The 16,182-nt window shown below is 34.5% G+C and overlaps 1 protein-coding gene across 6 annotated transcripts in view; it reads right to left on the bottom strand.

Moving 5' to 3' along the window:
* DUS2 (dihydrouridine synthase 2) overlaps positions 1–16,182 on the bottom strand; it is a 64,339-nt gene that overhangs the window by 31,530 nt on the left and 16,627 nt on the right. For 4 of the 6 annotated variants that reach the window (XM_067302615.1, XM_067302614.1, XM_067302616.1 and 1 more), the window contains 9 exons: positions 14,393–14,458; positions 12,001–12,071; positions 11,383–11,469; positions 8,891–9,059; positions 7,825–7,946; positions 4,981–5,124; positions 3,654–3,741; positions 2,938–3,011; positions 939–1,712 (listed from right to left, as the gene is read on the bottom strand). In XM_067302615.1, coding sequence (XP_067158716.1) covers positions 1,475–1,712; positions 2,938–3,011; positions 3,654–3,741; positions 4,981–5,124; positions 7,825–7,946; positions 8,891–9,059; positions 11,383–11,469; positions 12,001–12,071; positions 14,393–14,458 — 1,059 coding nt within the window. In that variant the 3' untranslated portion in view covers positions 939–1,474. Of the gene's footprint in view, positions 1–938; positions 1,713–2,937; positions 3,012–3,653; positions 3,742–4,980; positions 5,125–7,824; positions 7,947–8,890; positions 9,060–11,382; positions 11,470–12,000; positions 12,072–14,392; positions 14,459–16,182 lie in introns of those variants that run through there. The other 2 variants (XM_067302617.1, XM_067302618.1) reach the window with 1 other exon arrangement.

Below are 16,182 nucleotides of genomic sequence, written 5' to 3'. Positions count from 1 at the left end.
GTATATTTAACTGTATTTACTACAGCCTGCAGAATAAGCAAGAAATAAAGTTTTTTCTTCTTAGACTACATAGATTTATTATGAATTACTTGGTGATCTAAATAGCTATCATTTTAAATATGCATACATATCTATTTAGTTTTAAAAGTCTGAACATCATCTGGTGGGATACTGCTCTTCCATTACAAAAAAATGGTTTAATGCTGAAACTGTCATTTGAAATAAAGATTCAAAGTTTTAAGTAGGAAGACTATTGATGAACTATATCCAAATGAATTATACTTTGTATGTTCTTTATACAAAATACTTCAGAGATCACGGCTTGATATCCCTGTCATTTTATTTTCAGACCAGAGCTAATAATATGAAGATCCATCATCCTGTTGAGGTAAACTATGCCATCACTTCAATAAATTGTAAATAATTTAAATCTCTGAATTTTCTCTTAATAGATGAAGATTCTCTTTTGGGGATTCAAAACTCTAATTTAAATCAGACAAGCTCAGCTGGATTGCCATGAAATCTGACTGGATTTGTATCCTCTCTTGGTAGATAGCCTGTAGGAAGCTATAATGGCAAATTAAGAAGAGAACATGTGTCTTTGATTAAGACCACCAATATCACTAACAGCTAAATACTGAGGCAAACTAGATCACATTTCAAGAACAAATACATAGGGCCACACTTGGATGCCTACTATTGCAAGTAATAGATGTAGACATTTACTAGAACTTTCAAGTTCAAAAGAACAAAACTTAACTCAAAATGCCTTCATTCAAAATATTCAGGGCTGCCAGGCCTGGCTCCAATTTGTTATTAGAAAGAGATAAATGTAATACCTAAGACCAGGGAAAGATGGTTAATTCTGTTCTTGTCATATTTTTGGAAGGTAACATGTAATAAATATTATGAAAGAAGAAATTTTATTTTCATGCTTACTATTATATTTTCCAACTCCTTCTCTCTTCAAAACCCTTTTTCGTTGATGTATGCTTGGTGTAAATAAAGCCTGCAAGTCATACATGAAACTCACTTGACAAAACCGTGTCCACTTAGCTGCTTATATTTTCTTATGTGAATTTTTCTGATTAAGTTAAATACATAATTCCAAAGTGAATCCAGCTGCTTATGGATGATATATTCAGGCATCTGTTACCAGGATACCATAGACTTCTTAAAATAAGTAAGTAATAAAACCGATGATGAAATTGCTTTGAAAATACTTGATATTAAAAAAAACTTTATTATTTGGGATAATCTTCTCAATGTTCTTTAAAATCAAGTTGCTAATTTATCCTGTCCGAAAGGCACCATGGGGATAGTGAGCGGTGAATAGTAAACATTTCTCATTGGCAGTTTGCACAGCTGGGGAATTTGTCTGTCTCTGAGAGAATCCAAATGAAATATGAACAGCAAAATATACAAATAAGAGCTAATTTGTAGCTGCATAGTTGTGAAACCTCTAACTTTCATGCTATCGTGGCATCTCAGGCACATTCATGTCAGAAGCTCCTTCAATAAAATTAGCCTTTTTATGGGAAGGCTCAGCAAGATCATCTCCGTGGTCTCTGTTATTCGAGCACTCCCGGTCTTCCCTCTTGCGTTTGGCAATCAGGGGGTTTTCTCCCTCACACAACTTCCCCTCTGGGACACCCAGTGTTCTCAGACAGACAATAGCTGCAGCCTGTTCTGCTAGTTTCTTTGACTTGTCCCTGAAGAGCAAGCAGACAGAGCACAGGTAAAAGTAGAAACTGAAGTCTCTGCACTGCCAACAAAATACAATCTATTTCCTGTCTCTGATGCAACATCATGAAATAAATAGCATTTGTAGTCAGATGACAGCAGAAGAACAAAAGAGGCCAATTCCAGAGGTGATTTGAATCTTGCTAGGTGTCAATGTTGATATGTCACTGCTGACAGAAAAAGGGTTTCTGGGAATATTAGGTCAAGTCTTGTGTTTCAGTCTTCATTTCAAAGGTATGAAGTCAATATGTGTTTGGGCCAAATGGCTGCAATCCTCAGGTAAGTTAACATTTACAAATATGATTACTAAACAAAGCTAACTAAGCTTTGAAGGACCATTTTCTGGAAGGACACTCAGGCCCAAATATCTCTGGTAGGAATACAAATTCACTGAAGCTGACATAAGCAGGAATAGTTCCACAATAACTAAAACTTCATCAATTCTGAGAAGGACTGCAGATTACAAATTTGTGAAATTCAATGTTTGAAAATGTTTTCTTCTCAAAATTTCTTATCAGCTGAGCTTGAGATTAACTTCCTAATGTCTCTAAATAGGAGTGCTGGAAACACCAGTACTTGTTGCCTTTATTTATCCTCTTTAAAATGTCCAATGCTGAGCTTTAGCTTTGCAATTTAATCAAGTTCAGCTTGGGTGCAAATGCCTGAAGTCAACTCCAGTATTAATAGATGATTGTATAGAACACTGCCATAAAACTTTAGAGCTGCACTACATGTAGCTATTGATTAACTCTGTGATCTCTGAGAAGCCACTGAACTGTCCTCTGTTTCTCTGCTTCACTGTATATAGACACCTAATCTCTGACTTGTTCTTGAGAAAGGATCTGCTGTGGTGGTTGAAGAGACGACCTCCTCCAACTCTCCATTCTGCCTCTGGTTAGTTACTGCACTCTTCAGAGGCACAAACGAGCAAGGCCACATATCTGCTCCCCTTCCACTGCAATTTGCAGACTAATGTACTAAATGAATTAAAATCTGTAACTGTTTACTTGATTATGCTAGAACTTAGTCCCTCTTGTCACATTCAGTTTCTCAGAAATTTTTAACACTTTCTTCCTCCCAGAGGTAGCTTTATTAAAGTCAACTGGAGTAGACTGGAGCACCCTGTCATTGTGAGTTTTAAGCAACATTTCAGAAAATTTAGTATAGCTGCAAAAGACATTAAGAATGACTTACCACAGAGTTGATTTGTACTTTTGCTCAGCTACTGTCACTACCGAACAGAATAATCTATCTAGTGGTCTTTGAACCTAGAGATAAGAAAGAGTTAAAGGGAAGGGGGAAGAAATAAAGAACAAACAACCACATAATTTATAGAACAAACAACACTTGTGAAGGTGCCTTGTTACTCGTCTTTATACTGCTGTCAGAGAGCACCTATAAATTACTGTAATTCAGACTGCAAATTTCATTTTGCACATTTAAGATTAAAAACCAATAAGAAATTGTCCAAACTGCAAAGATTTTTGCTTTGAAAAAAACAACCAACCAATGTCCCCACCCAACCAAGCAGTTTCTCCTGTCCAGTCCAGTTCCTTCCTATAACAGTACCCAGCAACACAGAAAATATTCTGGCTCCAAATTCTTTACTTCATAGAAGGAAAAAAAAGAGAAACTCAGTCATGGACTACTACCGTATGTAGTGACCTGTGATTAAGGCAACTTCTTTCACACCTAAATCAAAACCAGACTGAAAGTCTAACTTCCATGTTTTTATCTTGTAATAAAATAAGCTGCTATTTTCATACATATGTGTATTACCATTTCTGAAGCAGCTTACTCAATAGCTATGCCAGACTGGGAAGCTGAATTTCTCACTACCCTGAGTCCTAAAATAACTTAATTTTACAGATGGGAAAGAGAGGTTTGAGAAGGTTTCTTGCTTGACTCACAGTTTCATAGATGGGCTGGGGGTGCTTCTCTTTCCTACACCACTCCAAGAGATACATTTTTGGAGTAATCTGTGGTGGATATTCTCGCCTAGAAAGAAAAATTTGTGATCAGCAACTCTGCATAGAGTTTACCTACTAAAGGGATCTATATTAAAACAGGCAGGTCAGTGTCTCAACAAAAGAAGTGCTGCTCATTATGTTACTTCTACTACTTACTCTTTATAGTCTAATTTAACAGCTCAAATCACGAGACAAATACCACTTTCTTATTAGATGGTTCAAATAATGCATGTCTGAACTGACATCTAAAATAAAGTCTAAATATAAACTTTTCTATTAACCATTCTTTCCCAAACATACGATAGTAATACAGCTAGAGAAAAGACACTAGAAAGGAGATTCTAACTAAATATATGGTACAGAATAAAGATACACTTTGGCACTGTGTATGATAACAACAGCACAAGATTAAACATTAAAAGAAAAAACAGAAGCTGCTTTGTTATGAGACAGTAGAGTTACCTAATACACAAGGGTAGGAAAAGTGGGCATTAATTCAACTACTGAAGTGGAAGTATAACTCCTTATACTTGGCAGAAAATAGAAATACTGAAGAGACACTGCATTCAATCATCAGGAAGCCAGGTAATATGCCCTGTAAGTATTAAAGCATTATCACTGGATTTAAGAAGCATTTTATATAATGATCTTTTTGAGCTGTTTGATAGAGGTATCAGCAAGGTGGGTACAACATGGAATGTAAAAGCAATTCTATAGGCTTCAGAGACTATAACCAAAGGTGACTTAAAATAATATTGTGCATAATTCCACAAATTAGTTTTTAAGGAATATCTGATGATGGAGATGTATTTAGAGGACTGCAGATAAGCAGGTATGTTATCTGCATGGAACTGTGTATTATGAAATGTGTTCGGGGACATTTTTAATAGAAAAATATGGTGTGGTTTAATTAAATGTCACCAAAAGAACTGAACTCCATAGCTGTGTTTATACACTCGCATTCTTTTATGTACAGATGCTTGAAATGTTTTAAAAATCACACAGCAGATTTAGTAAAATAACTGAGAGAACTGAGCAATCTCAGGATGCCTGGTACTAAAGAACTTCTTATAATATCCAAATAGCACAGGAAGAATAATGATGCTAACAATTATGGAATGATGTACACAAATAGCTTCATAAAAATTCACTCAGTAAGTACTGTTACTATGTGAACTGGTATTATCCAAAAAGTGTAAGGCATTGTCATAGTCTCAGCTTTTATTTACAGTTGCAAGATAGTGAGAAACTAAATTTGTATGCTTACTTGTCAAATCTAACAGCCATTTTTATTACATCTGGATCTTCCATCTGGTCATCTTCATCTTGTATCTTAGTTTCTAAAGATGTTTTCTTAGCTGTGAAAATCGTTGTTGTTTCTTCATAGAAGTCAGCCATTTCAAAGACCTCACTATTCAAACAGAATTTCTTTGTATTAGAGATCAGCTTATAAATTTTTGTATTCTATTATGACAGAGAAAAGTAAGCACAGAAATCAATTTTGTTTAAATAGAGTATATATCTACAGAGAACCACATGGAAGCATGGCTATATTCTGTACAGTGACATTGCATTGTTTCTCCTTCACTGCTTATCTGACATACTTGAGTTACAAGTTGAGAAAGAACATACTCATTTCCAGCACTATATATTCTATTTGCAATCTGAAAGTCCAGTCAGAATCCATCAGAGATACAGGTCCTGCAACGTTCATTTAAGTTATTAACTCAGTTAACAACTTGCAGGTGGATGAATCGGCAGAGAACTTCTCTGAGTGACCTACTGCTGCATCAACTCCACAAGGGCAATATGAGCAAAAACTGGGAAATAATTACTAAAAAAGAGTAAGCCAAAAGGATTGTGAATACAAACACGGAACAGATTTATAGAGCAATTGGTTCTCTTTCTGATTTTAGTATTTAAAATACTGTAAGCAGTAAACACTATCATTACTAGATCATCCAAATACTTCAAAATCTGTGACCTTTTGATTTCAGAGTATTATTCTCAAAGCCCAACATGAGGGACAAAGCAACTAGGATTTGGGTCAGAGGCAAATGCCCCAAAATATTTCAAACTTTGGATCCATGGCAGGCTGCATCTACCTTGAAAAACTGAGACTATTCATTTTCCATGGGTGAGAACAACAATAAAACCTACAGCATAGGAAAAATGTTCACTTGCTGAATGTTATGGGAGTGCTCACTGGTATGAGGCCATTCAATAACAAAATGAATTCTGGGCACAACATCATCTCCAGTGCTCTAAGTGGAAAAGCATTGAATCTGAATAATGCTTTAAGTGATGCTTACAAAGGAAGACAAAACCACTAACTATGTACTGCATTATGTAAATTCTTTCATCTGAAATGCAGCAGCCTATTCTCTTGCATTCTGTACTGAGGTTAAAACCTCAAATGGCTGTAACATGCCATCACCACCACGAGGCAGCAGTATTAAGTAACATTTTTGTCTGAGGATGTGTTGGCTTGCTTTAAATAACTGAATGTTATTCAGTTATTTGGAGATTAAACAGACTATTTCCAACAGTGGTTAGAAGGCTTTGAGTTTGCAGATTCAAATTTACAAAACTGCTTCCTAAGTTGCTCTTTCTCCCACTCTCATGCACACACTCTGCTTAGGCCAAATTTCAAAGTGGTATTGCATCACACTTACAAAAACTGAATGTGTTCAATTTTGGAAGCCCCTAAAGAATTGCCAGGCATAGTACATAAAACCAAAAAATTTACACCAGACCTCCATCCACTGTTTACGTGCATAAACTGGGTCTCTTCTAATTTAATGTTTAAAGGCTTGACTCTAACTTTAGAATTTTTTCTTTACTTTACATAATACACAATACATTCAGTATAGAACACCAGGACTCTTTTGGCTAAGATTTATTTTAAGGTGTAAAAAATGTTTTCGCTTCAATCAATACTACATCTCTTCTAATCAAATTAGAAAAATATGAGCAAAAAATGTAGTAAGTTACTACACTAAAAATCATTCAGCTACTTACATTCCAAATTGAAAAGTAACTTGCAAAATGTAAATGTTGTTTATATGCTTGCTTATTGTAATGTAATAATTGTGGGCAGCAACATTTAGAGAGCCAAGACTGGTAAATCACAATAAACTGACAGAAGGATTGCAGGCATTTGCATTCATTTTGAACATGAACAGAATGTTGATTAGGGCTTGCTAGAATACAGTAATTCCATCTGCAAAATATTTCAAGCTTTCGACATTTCTTTCCATTCCCATACATGTAAGATAACAAATGGCTTCAGACTGCATATTTTATAAAAACAGAGAGGGTCTTTCTCTTCCCCTCCATCCCAGAGAAATAAACACAGCACTCAACATGAATATGAAACATGCAAGCTTAGACCTCTATTTTGATCAGTTTGGGGTGGGTTCAAACCTGAATTCCCCTCCATTCTGAGTGAATTCCTTAATCATATGTATATTTTATGGTTTCTCTAAACTTTTCCTTCTTCCTTTTCTCTCTCCCCATTCCAGAAATTTCATTTTAGATTGTTTTTGAGGTCCAGGATGAAGTCATTCATTAAAGCTAATATATCTCCCCCAAAAGGTTGTTATATTTAGTTAGGATATTTCAGGTATGAAAAACAGCACCAAAAAAACCCCATCTAAGTATCATACAGGCTACCTTCATACTTCGAGTTCATCTCTAAGTGCTCATTTAAAACAAGCATCTTGTCATAAAAATCCACGTAACAACCCCCCCCCCAAAAGTTAAAAAAACTCAGAAAACAAATTCTATGCTGTTAACCGCCAGAGTACCGCTAGAGAATGCTGAAACTTTTCTTAGAACAACTCAGATCATACAAACATTGGATCAGTGCCTGTCACTCAGTGAGGTAAGCACCACTCAAATTAGTATGCTGAATATACAGACATTTTCAGGGTTAAAGCTTTAACTCCTGAGCTTGGAGGAAACTTGGAAAGGTTACTATAATATTCCACACCTAAACGGATATTTTTTGCAACTTCTTCTGAAGGTCTGAAATGCCAGACAGTGCCACGGAGTACTGGTTTACAGTTTGATACAGGGTATAATTCTCATTTCTGAAACAGATGCTTACCAGATTTCCTGTGTAGACTGCGCAGCGTGCAGCTTCTTACCCTGAGTAGTTTCCAACTGTTCTCTTAACATCTGACACAAACAGTATTTCGTATTGGTATAGTGATTATCGTATCTCACTGCCTGAAGGAGAGAGACAAAATACATAAAAATATACCAAAGGAATGCATATGTAATCATCACATGTTTCTTGATGAATTTCAGAACTATTTTGGAAGTGCAAAGCACAACCTATGGATTTCTCAAAAACATATTCAAGACCACTCAGGAACGGGAGCATAATCTGACTGTTTGGGCACATTTTCAGGAGAAGAAGTTTAACTTATTTATATACTTATAAAGAAAGAGTTGGCCAATTCACAGAATTGACTAGTGATGAAGTGCTGTTTCAGAAAGTAACTAGTTTATGTCTGTCCAAACTTTCAAAAACAAATCTGAATTGATGCCATGATCAAAGTCACAAAAGACCAATTCATTTCCTATTATTTCATTTAACATATTATATTCTGAATAATCCAGCAATAATAGATGACTCAATCAATGGAGCTATTACCACAATACAACATTATGTGACTGACAAATCCTTCCCTTTGTTTCCCTGCTGTTTAAAATTCTTGATAATTTTTGTGATAAGCAATTAGTTGCTAAAAATGAATCTAGCAAGATATCAAATATGTAATATTCCTTCACTTTTCTGTTACTTTCACTGACACAGCATCAATAGGATGGCCTATGGATCATTAGCTTTGAAAATTCTTACACATTTTTAGATAACCCTGTAAGCCTCCTAAATGTTTCCAAAAAGCTAGCTTTAAAAGGTAGGGTACATAAGAAAGAACGATCAGGAAAAACTGTTTTCCAAATATGGATTTCTGAAAACTGTTTGGTGAACAAAATAAAATAAGGAAAGTGGAGACAATCTGCAAGACTTGCATCTTATGCAGTATGTTAAAACATCACCAGAGTCTATGCCTTTGAAATTAGGAGGATTTAAGATACTGTAGTAAGATTTGGATTAACATTTCTAAACAGTGTTAACTTTGAGTAAAATCTTCCAATAAACATACGTATTTGATGTAATCTTGCATGACTTTCCTCAAGGGGAAAAGACCCTCTTTTCTGAAGATAGATGGGTTCCACATGGCAGCACGAGCTATCATTACCGATGAGGCAGCTGTTGCTTTCTGGAAGGTCTCAATGTCCATATATTCCCTGATGAAGTCATGAGATCCTCCACTGCAAATGAACATCACCGTTATGATCAAGGAAGTCTTATTTGATATGACTTGTACTTTAACAGAGCCTTGTATTTTCAAATGTGATGTTACATTATTAATGGTGGTCCAATTTATTTAGGAGATTATCTCCCATCTAACCAAATGAATAAGGCTGAGCGTTATTAGCAACGGCTGATTAAAATATTGATTATGTATAAATTTTTTCATTATCTGCATACTTCTCTTAAAAATAGCCCTCTATTTTTAAGAGGAAAGAATATAGCTTGTGTAAAATGAGCCTTTATACCATTTTTAGTGGATTGGTCCCAGAATGAATCACTTCCATGCTGTTTGAAAATGACGCTTTGTAGTTATTTCCAGTGCTGTAACCTTCAATTGCATGCTAATGCTATTGGCACAAGTGATACTGAAAACAGGTTTAATCTGGATAGCATCATTCCATTTTTGCTCTGGCACTAACATATGGAGAGTAACTACAGATCAGTCATAAAGCACTTCAAAGTTAAAATAAGTTTGTACTGCCTCTGCTTTCAAGTCAGCAAATCAGGTGCTTTTGTGAGCAAAAAGAACATTTAAAACACATTTTCTTTCTCCCAAAGTTTCCCTTTATAATTCTTTTTAAAAGTAAAATAAAACTAGGACTGCAAGCTTTGACTGTATCCCTTTAAAAGTAAAATCACTGCTAAATTCAAAACAAAAGAAAGCTACATAATTTAGAAATAGTAAATTACTTTAAAACTGGACATTTAGATTGTGAAGACAGCACAAGAAAGCTTCCTGCAGTTCTGAGAGATGATTCCAGGAGCACAGTACCATTTTAGAAATCACAGCATGAAAGTATGAATTCAAATTTTGTTTCCCCCACTTTTTTTTTTTTTTGGCACATCTACTTTTTATTCTTCATTCTTGTGTATTTGCTGACCAAGCTTGAGGTACGGTGGTTAAAATTCTAAGGAACAACTCAAGATTTAGGCAAAAAAGTTACACTGTGGATCAACTACATTTAATAAGCACAACTCTAAGCTGCACCTCTAAATTTCTATAGGGAGGCAAAAGTCCCACAAAGTGGTTTTAAACAATCAATCATATCCTTTCTTTAGAGAGGAACTGGGATTTAGGATTGAAAAAATAGTACCGAAGAGGTTATTTCAGCACATGGGGAGACTTGCAAAGAAGTAAACTGATATACTGATTAATTACAAGCAATTTATCAAAAATAAATTTCTCATATTTTTGTATTTTAATTGCATACTTCTCCTACATCATGGAAAATAGTTAGCTTCATCTTTTATCCAGGAAAACACAGGATTCATTGCAATGTATAAACACTAAATCTTGCTTGATTTTTGAATTTCATGTTGTTTAAAAATTTATTTTGAAAAGTGGATAAACCACTGAAAAGTGGGTGAGCAAAGGTTATCAGCATGAAATACACCTTTTGTCCAGTAGAAAAACAGGTTTTCTAAGATCAAAACTTCGACTTTCAATGTATTTTCTGCACAGAAGTGTGAGGAGGAAGGTGGCTCTTAAATTCTTGATTCAAGCATATGGTTTGCTGAGATTCAGCTTTTCCATTGAAATTCAAGATCAGTGAGGAGAAAACTTTATTTAAGGACACTGCTTCTCTGGACAAGAGGCGATTCTCCACCAATAAACAGTTTAAGCATCTAAAGGTGCTGATCAGAAAGATACAGAAAATATATATTTCAGGACAGTTTCTTGTTTTCATTACATCTACTTCTGAAATTGTTCTTTAAAATAAATTGTTTGTGGTTACATTCTTCTGAGTTCTTTGTTCTACTATCACAGTTATTGAAGGATACAAGCTGACAGACTCAGTGGAAGCATGTCCGTATGCCTGGAGGCTAAGGAAGTCTTAGTGAAAAGCTCCGGCAACAGTACATGACACTGTTTTTGAGCAGTGGCACAGGTGATCTCTAATGTGCAAGTGACCAAGATACACAGTGGTAGGGTCACCTGTCACTGCACATGGCTTAAAAACACAGAGAATTCTGCTGTTAGATGAGGTCTGAAACAACTTGCCTAGGATAGATTGTGACACACAAAAAGCAACAGTTTTTGAACATTTATGGAATTTTTAAATTAAAATTGAGACACAGTGATATTTCATAAGACCAACTTCTATCACTACTACCTCCATTTAGATTTGATCTTCAGTAATAGGTAACATTGCATTTGCCCTACACGAAGGACCTTCTTTTTCCTGCACTTGCATATTTTTGCTCTAGTTGGATTTCATAGGCCTGTCTGCTGTAAGGTATACGCATCTTGCAATAAACAGCTTAACCAGTCCAACTTACTTTGCTATTACTGGAATGGAGACTGCTTCAGATATGGCTTTGATCACATCACAGTGGACAGGGTGCTGAGGCCTCTCCTCCTTCTTCCTTTCCAACAAAGATAAAGACAAGATCAAAGATTTCCTATGGAATTTGTACACATCTAGGTCACAGCAGCCATCATTCAAGGATTATTTTGACATATGTATTTTCCCTCAATTACGTTATATGCTTGATATAAATTTTTTTTTACAATAGAATTATTTCATATCAAATACATTTAAAAAAAACATTGTTACTGTAATTCCATATCCAGATAAAGCAGTGTTTTTTAGATATGGAAGGTGAAGTTTTACACATCACACAATTCAGATTGAACTTTGTCACTATACTATCTAGTGCAAGGTAGATTTAGTTTTATTTCATCTTTACTGAGACTACAGTTTTGGAAAAATAGCAGCACAAAAGTTTAATTCCCTAATTACTGGCCTGATTTTCTAAAACACTGTTTTAGCCAGCAGTTGAAATCAGAACCACATGTTAACAGTAGAGCATACCCTAGTCATATCTTACTGTGCTTCGTTTGTCAGAAAACTATAATAAAAATGCAACAGTCTTTCTTTCCTGAAATACATTTACCTTCCATGGACTGCAATGGCAGCGATACCAGTTTTCTCTATTCTCTTTACCAGATTCACAGTGTCCTCAACCTAAGGGATAAAAGAGAATGACCTGATTTTAGTTCAAAGGAAAAAAAAAAAAATACCACATGATCACTGCACAAACAAATGAAAGAAGCCTTTTCCTTCATCAAGAGGCATACAATTCCTGTATTTCAACAGTAATTTCCAACATACATACCTCTTCAATATATACTTCAATGAAAGAACTACATATTGTGGCAAAAATAGCATATAAAATTCCAAACAATCCATTTTCAATACTTTCCCCTAAGAAATCATAGATTAAGAACTTTCTTGAGCCAGGGAATATAATACTTTCTAGTAGGAGAATATTTTCCAACAAGTTTTTAGATTGCCTTTTGAAAGTGATAGATAACACTTGTTTTGCATGTCCTCTCTAATGCCTACTCCATAAACTGTAATTAAAATGCATCTTGGATAGATGATTAAGAGGATGCCTTCTGAAGTCAACCTCACATGTAATCATGCATCCATAAATACTCCTCTCAGATATGTCTTTAAAAAGTTCACTAGTGTCTAAAGAATTTGAATGGTATTCATACATGACCAATTGATCAAAAGATACAGTGGGAAAGGAAAAGCTCCCAATATTTCTTCAGGAAGTAAAACGCTGTTAACAAAAGGCAGAAAGAAATTTTGTACTCTGCAGGATTAGCCTGCTATATGTAGCTCTGCAGCTTTTGGCAGGGGAATAAAAAAATGAAAAAAGAAAAAAAAAAAAAAGAGGCCAATTTTCAAAGCTGGAGAGTGATCTGTGGCTCATCAGAAAATAGCACATTCAGTCTTTGAAAAAATGTAACATCTACCAGCTTGCCTGGACAGAGAGATAAAGCTCACCTGCTGTTCTGATGGAAGACATGCTATGCAAAAGCAGCTTGAAACAAAAAGGAAGAGACTCTAGGATAGTTGTAGAAAATAGAAAGGAGAGGTGCCAGTTCTTTGATTTAATGGTATTAGGCACCACTTTGAAAACAAAATGATCTTTTCACACAGACTTCATTTGTTCATACAATAGTTTTAAGTGGATGGATAAGTGATTTTTGAACAATAGCTAGTTACAGTTCATCCACCTACAGAAGCAGTTCATTCACAATCACAGTAACTATGCAGGTAATTAAATACACATTCGCAAAATAATCAGTGATTAAAAGAGAAGACAAAACAACTTCTGGAGCTTTAAAAGATATGTAGAGAATTCAACTGAAAAGAAAATCTGATAAGAAACTACAGCAGCTATAACAAATGAATTCATATATTTTTATTATATTCTTAATAGTTACATTTTAGAAAAATATTGACAATACAAAATACAACCACTTGGGCAAAACAACAGTCCTACCACAATTTTGTTTAAACGCTATTTTTCCAAAACAAACTTTTAAATTAAGAAAAAAAAGGTTTGTTTTTACTATTCCCAAGTTTTCTCCCTATTCATAGAAATATTTTCTTTGCATATAAAGAATATGTCAAAAAAGTCACTCTGTTGCACATTTCAGAGAAGTAGAGATGAAATGAAGGACTATAACAAACTATCCAGAAGAGTCATTCTAAAATTGTGATGAAGAGGTTGCTCTTGAGAATGAAAATGATGAATCTCATTGCATAAGCTAGCAACTGTACTGCTGCAATCTATCAAAAGCTTTCCAAAAAGGCTGCAAAAGTTGTTTTACATGTGTAATATTATTGCTGTCTTTGCACATACAGTAAATAAGGAGTCAAGTAAAGCAAAATCTGCTAGATCTGTAGAATACAAGTAGTTTATACAGCACAGGTAGTTTCTTTCATAAACACAATTTCATCTGTGAAATCTTTATTGTTACCATGAACCTCGGAAGTTGGAGAAGTAATTTTAGGGCTTGGTCTTCTCCTCTTGGTTAAACTTCCAGAGGACTGTCCAAAAATTCAAAGTTCATCACATTGTGCTTATCTACACATGATATTACTCACAATCAATTCTACATGTAGCAGTCTTATTCTAGAATAAGAGTGCCTTTTTTCCTTTTTATTTTCATTTAGTGCTTGTCCACTTTGGGATTAGCTCAGCAGGTTAGGATAAACAGAACTAGGATACTTTTACTACAGAACTCCACATTTGGAGTTCATCAGACACGTGCAGACATTTAATGTTTTGTTTTTTCTTAAGCTTTTAAATTAGAGCGAAGAATCTAAGTTTGGCATACCAAACAGAAATTATAATTCCAAATACTATTCCAAAATAACAGGTCTAAAATGTCGCTAAATTAGGATGCCATATATACTAACTGATTTTAAATTACAAAAGTAAACTTAAAAATAAAATACTTTAGCATAATGATTTATGTTCTTACTGAGGGCAAAATGCGGATTTTGCAGGTTACTGGTTTACAAATTCCTTTAACAAGAGTAGTCAGTATCTGAAAAAAACAAAAGAAAATTGTCATCACAAAAGTGACATGAATAAAGCTGTCCTTCCTTCTCTCTTGAATACACAAAGAAATTAGAATAATATAATGCTAATTATTGTACCTCTATAAAGTATCTTACATGCTAGAGGAACACACACAGTCTATAATTGAGTACATAATTCATTTTATCTGAGAGATATGAACCTGTTTCTAGTCTAAGCTATTTTTATTTCCACTCCTTTTTTGATTTTAACTGGATTTTTGTAGAGCAATTAACTGCTGAAGTTTTAACACTGCTTTTACAATTTGCTGAGGTGACTAGTAAATTTTGTCCTTTCCAAAAAGAAGGGCAAAAATTTTTCATTTTCATACAACTGTCTTCCTAGTTTTCTCGTATTTGAGTTCCAAGTTGCTTACGAAAACTAAATGTAATTACTCATTAAAAAGAGCTTTTTTTAAAGAGAAGAAAGCCTTCAAAATGGAAAAAACGACAGAGGAAAAAATCAAGCATCAATGCCAGTGAATCTTCTAAAAGAAAGCAAAAACTGTAAACTGAATTCCATGCTTAACACAAAGCACATTTTATTCATTAAAACAAACTCCGAATAAGCAGAGAAAGAGGCAGTTGTCAGTTTAACCATTTAAAAACTGAACTAGGGAAAGAATCTCCTTTTCACAGGATGAATTTAAACCCAAGAGACCATATTTAAACCAAAGAGGCATGTAATGGATCTAAATCAATATAGGACTACAAACTGACTAACCATAGCTTATTGGAAAATGATACCAGAAATCCAATAGCTCTCTAAACAAGAGAGTGGAAACCAGCTGATCCTGACTATTATTAGAAAAATACTGTGTTTTTCAACTGTTTCTTTGAGATATTATCATGCATGTGTTTTCATTCTAAGTCCACTTCCTTTGTATAATATAGCTGGAACTGCAAGTAAATTGTTTCATTCAGACTTGTGTATACTAAGAAACTTAAATTTTGTTTAACATTACTGTACTTATTAGGTTACCAATACAGAAATGAGCTTTTATAGACAGCATTCTCAAGTGCTTATACTTAGGACAATCGACAAGTAAATGAGTGTTGCCTTGCACTGCCAGACTACTCAAATCATTTCTCAGTGGTGTTTTTTTTTAAATAAAATAGTAACATCCAAGAAAATTATCTCAAAAACTAATACTTCTCTTCAGTATTTTTAATTTTAATTAATTCATTTTTGCATATAAAACAGATTGAAATGACTTCATTTTCCACCAAACACCTCCACTGTAATATTTTTCTGGTAATACCATCATAAACAAACCTTATTATAGGTTCTAAGTATCAGCCTCATTAAGGATTCCAATGTGAGAACCAAGTCTTACACTTTACCATGTGAAAAGCTTGTAGCTATAATTTTGGGTGTTTTCTCAGGCTCTAAGTTAGTTACCTCCCTTGCAGTGGCTAAAAGTAATTTTTGTGCCTATGATTTCCTGCCTATTAACACTTGGAGTTGAAAAGAGTGATTGTAAGTTTTTGAACCATCAAGTTCCCTGCTCTTCTGAAGAACATCAAAGCAAAATGCAATGGTGGTAGGGGAGAAGAGAAATTATTAACAATCATCTTTCCAACTGCCTCTCATTCCTACAAGAGGTATTTTTGCTGGATTTACTTCCAGCCTGCTAAATATTTTCCTCTCAATTTGCATTCCTAAAATTTTTCTTTCAGCCTTCATCACCTC

Source organism: Apteryx mantelli, chromosome 10 (assembly GCF_036417845.1).
Source record: "Apteryx mantelli isolate bAptMan1 chromosome 10, bAptMan1.hap1, whole genome shotgun sequence".
Taxonomy (NCBI): Eukaryota; Metazoa; Chordata; class Aves; order Apterygiformes; family Apterygidae; genus Apteryx; species Apteryx mantelli.
This window is presented reverse-complemented; position numbering and strand designations above follow the sequence as displayed.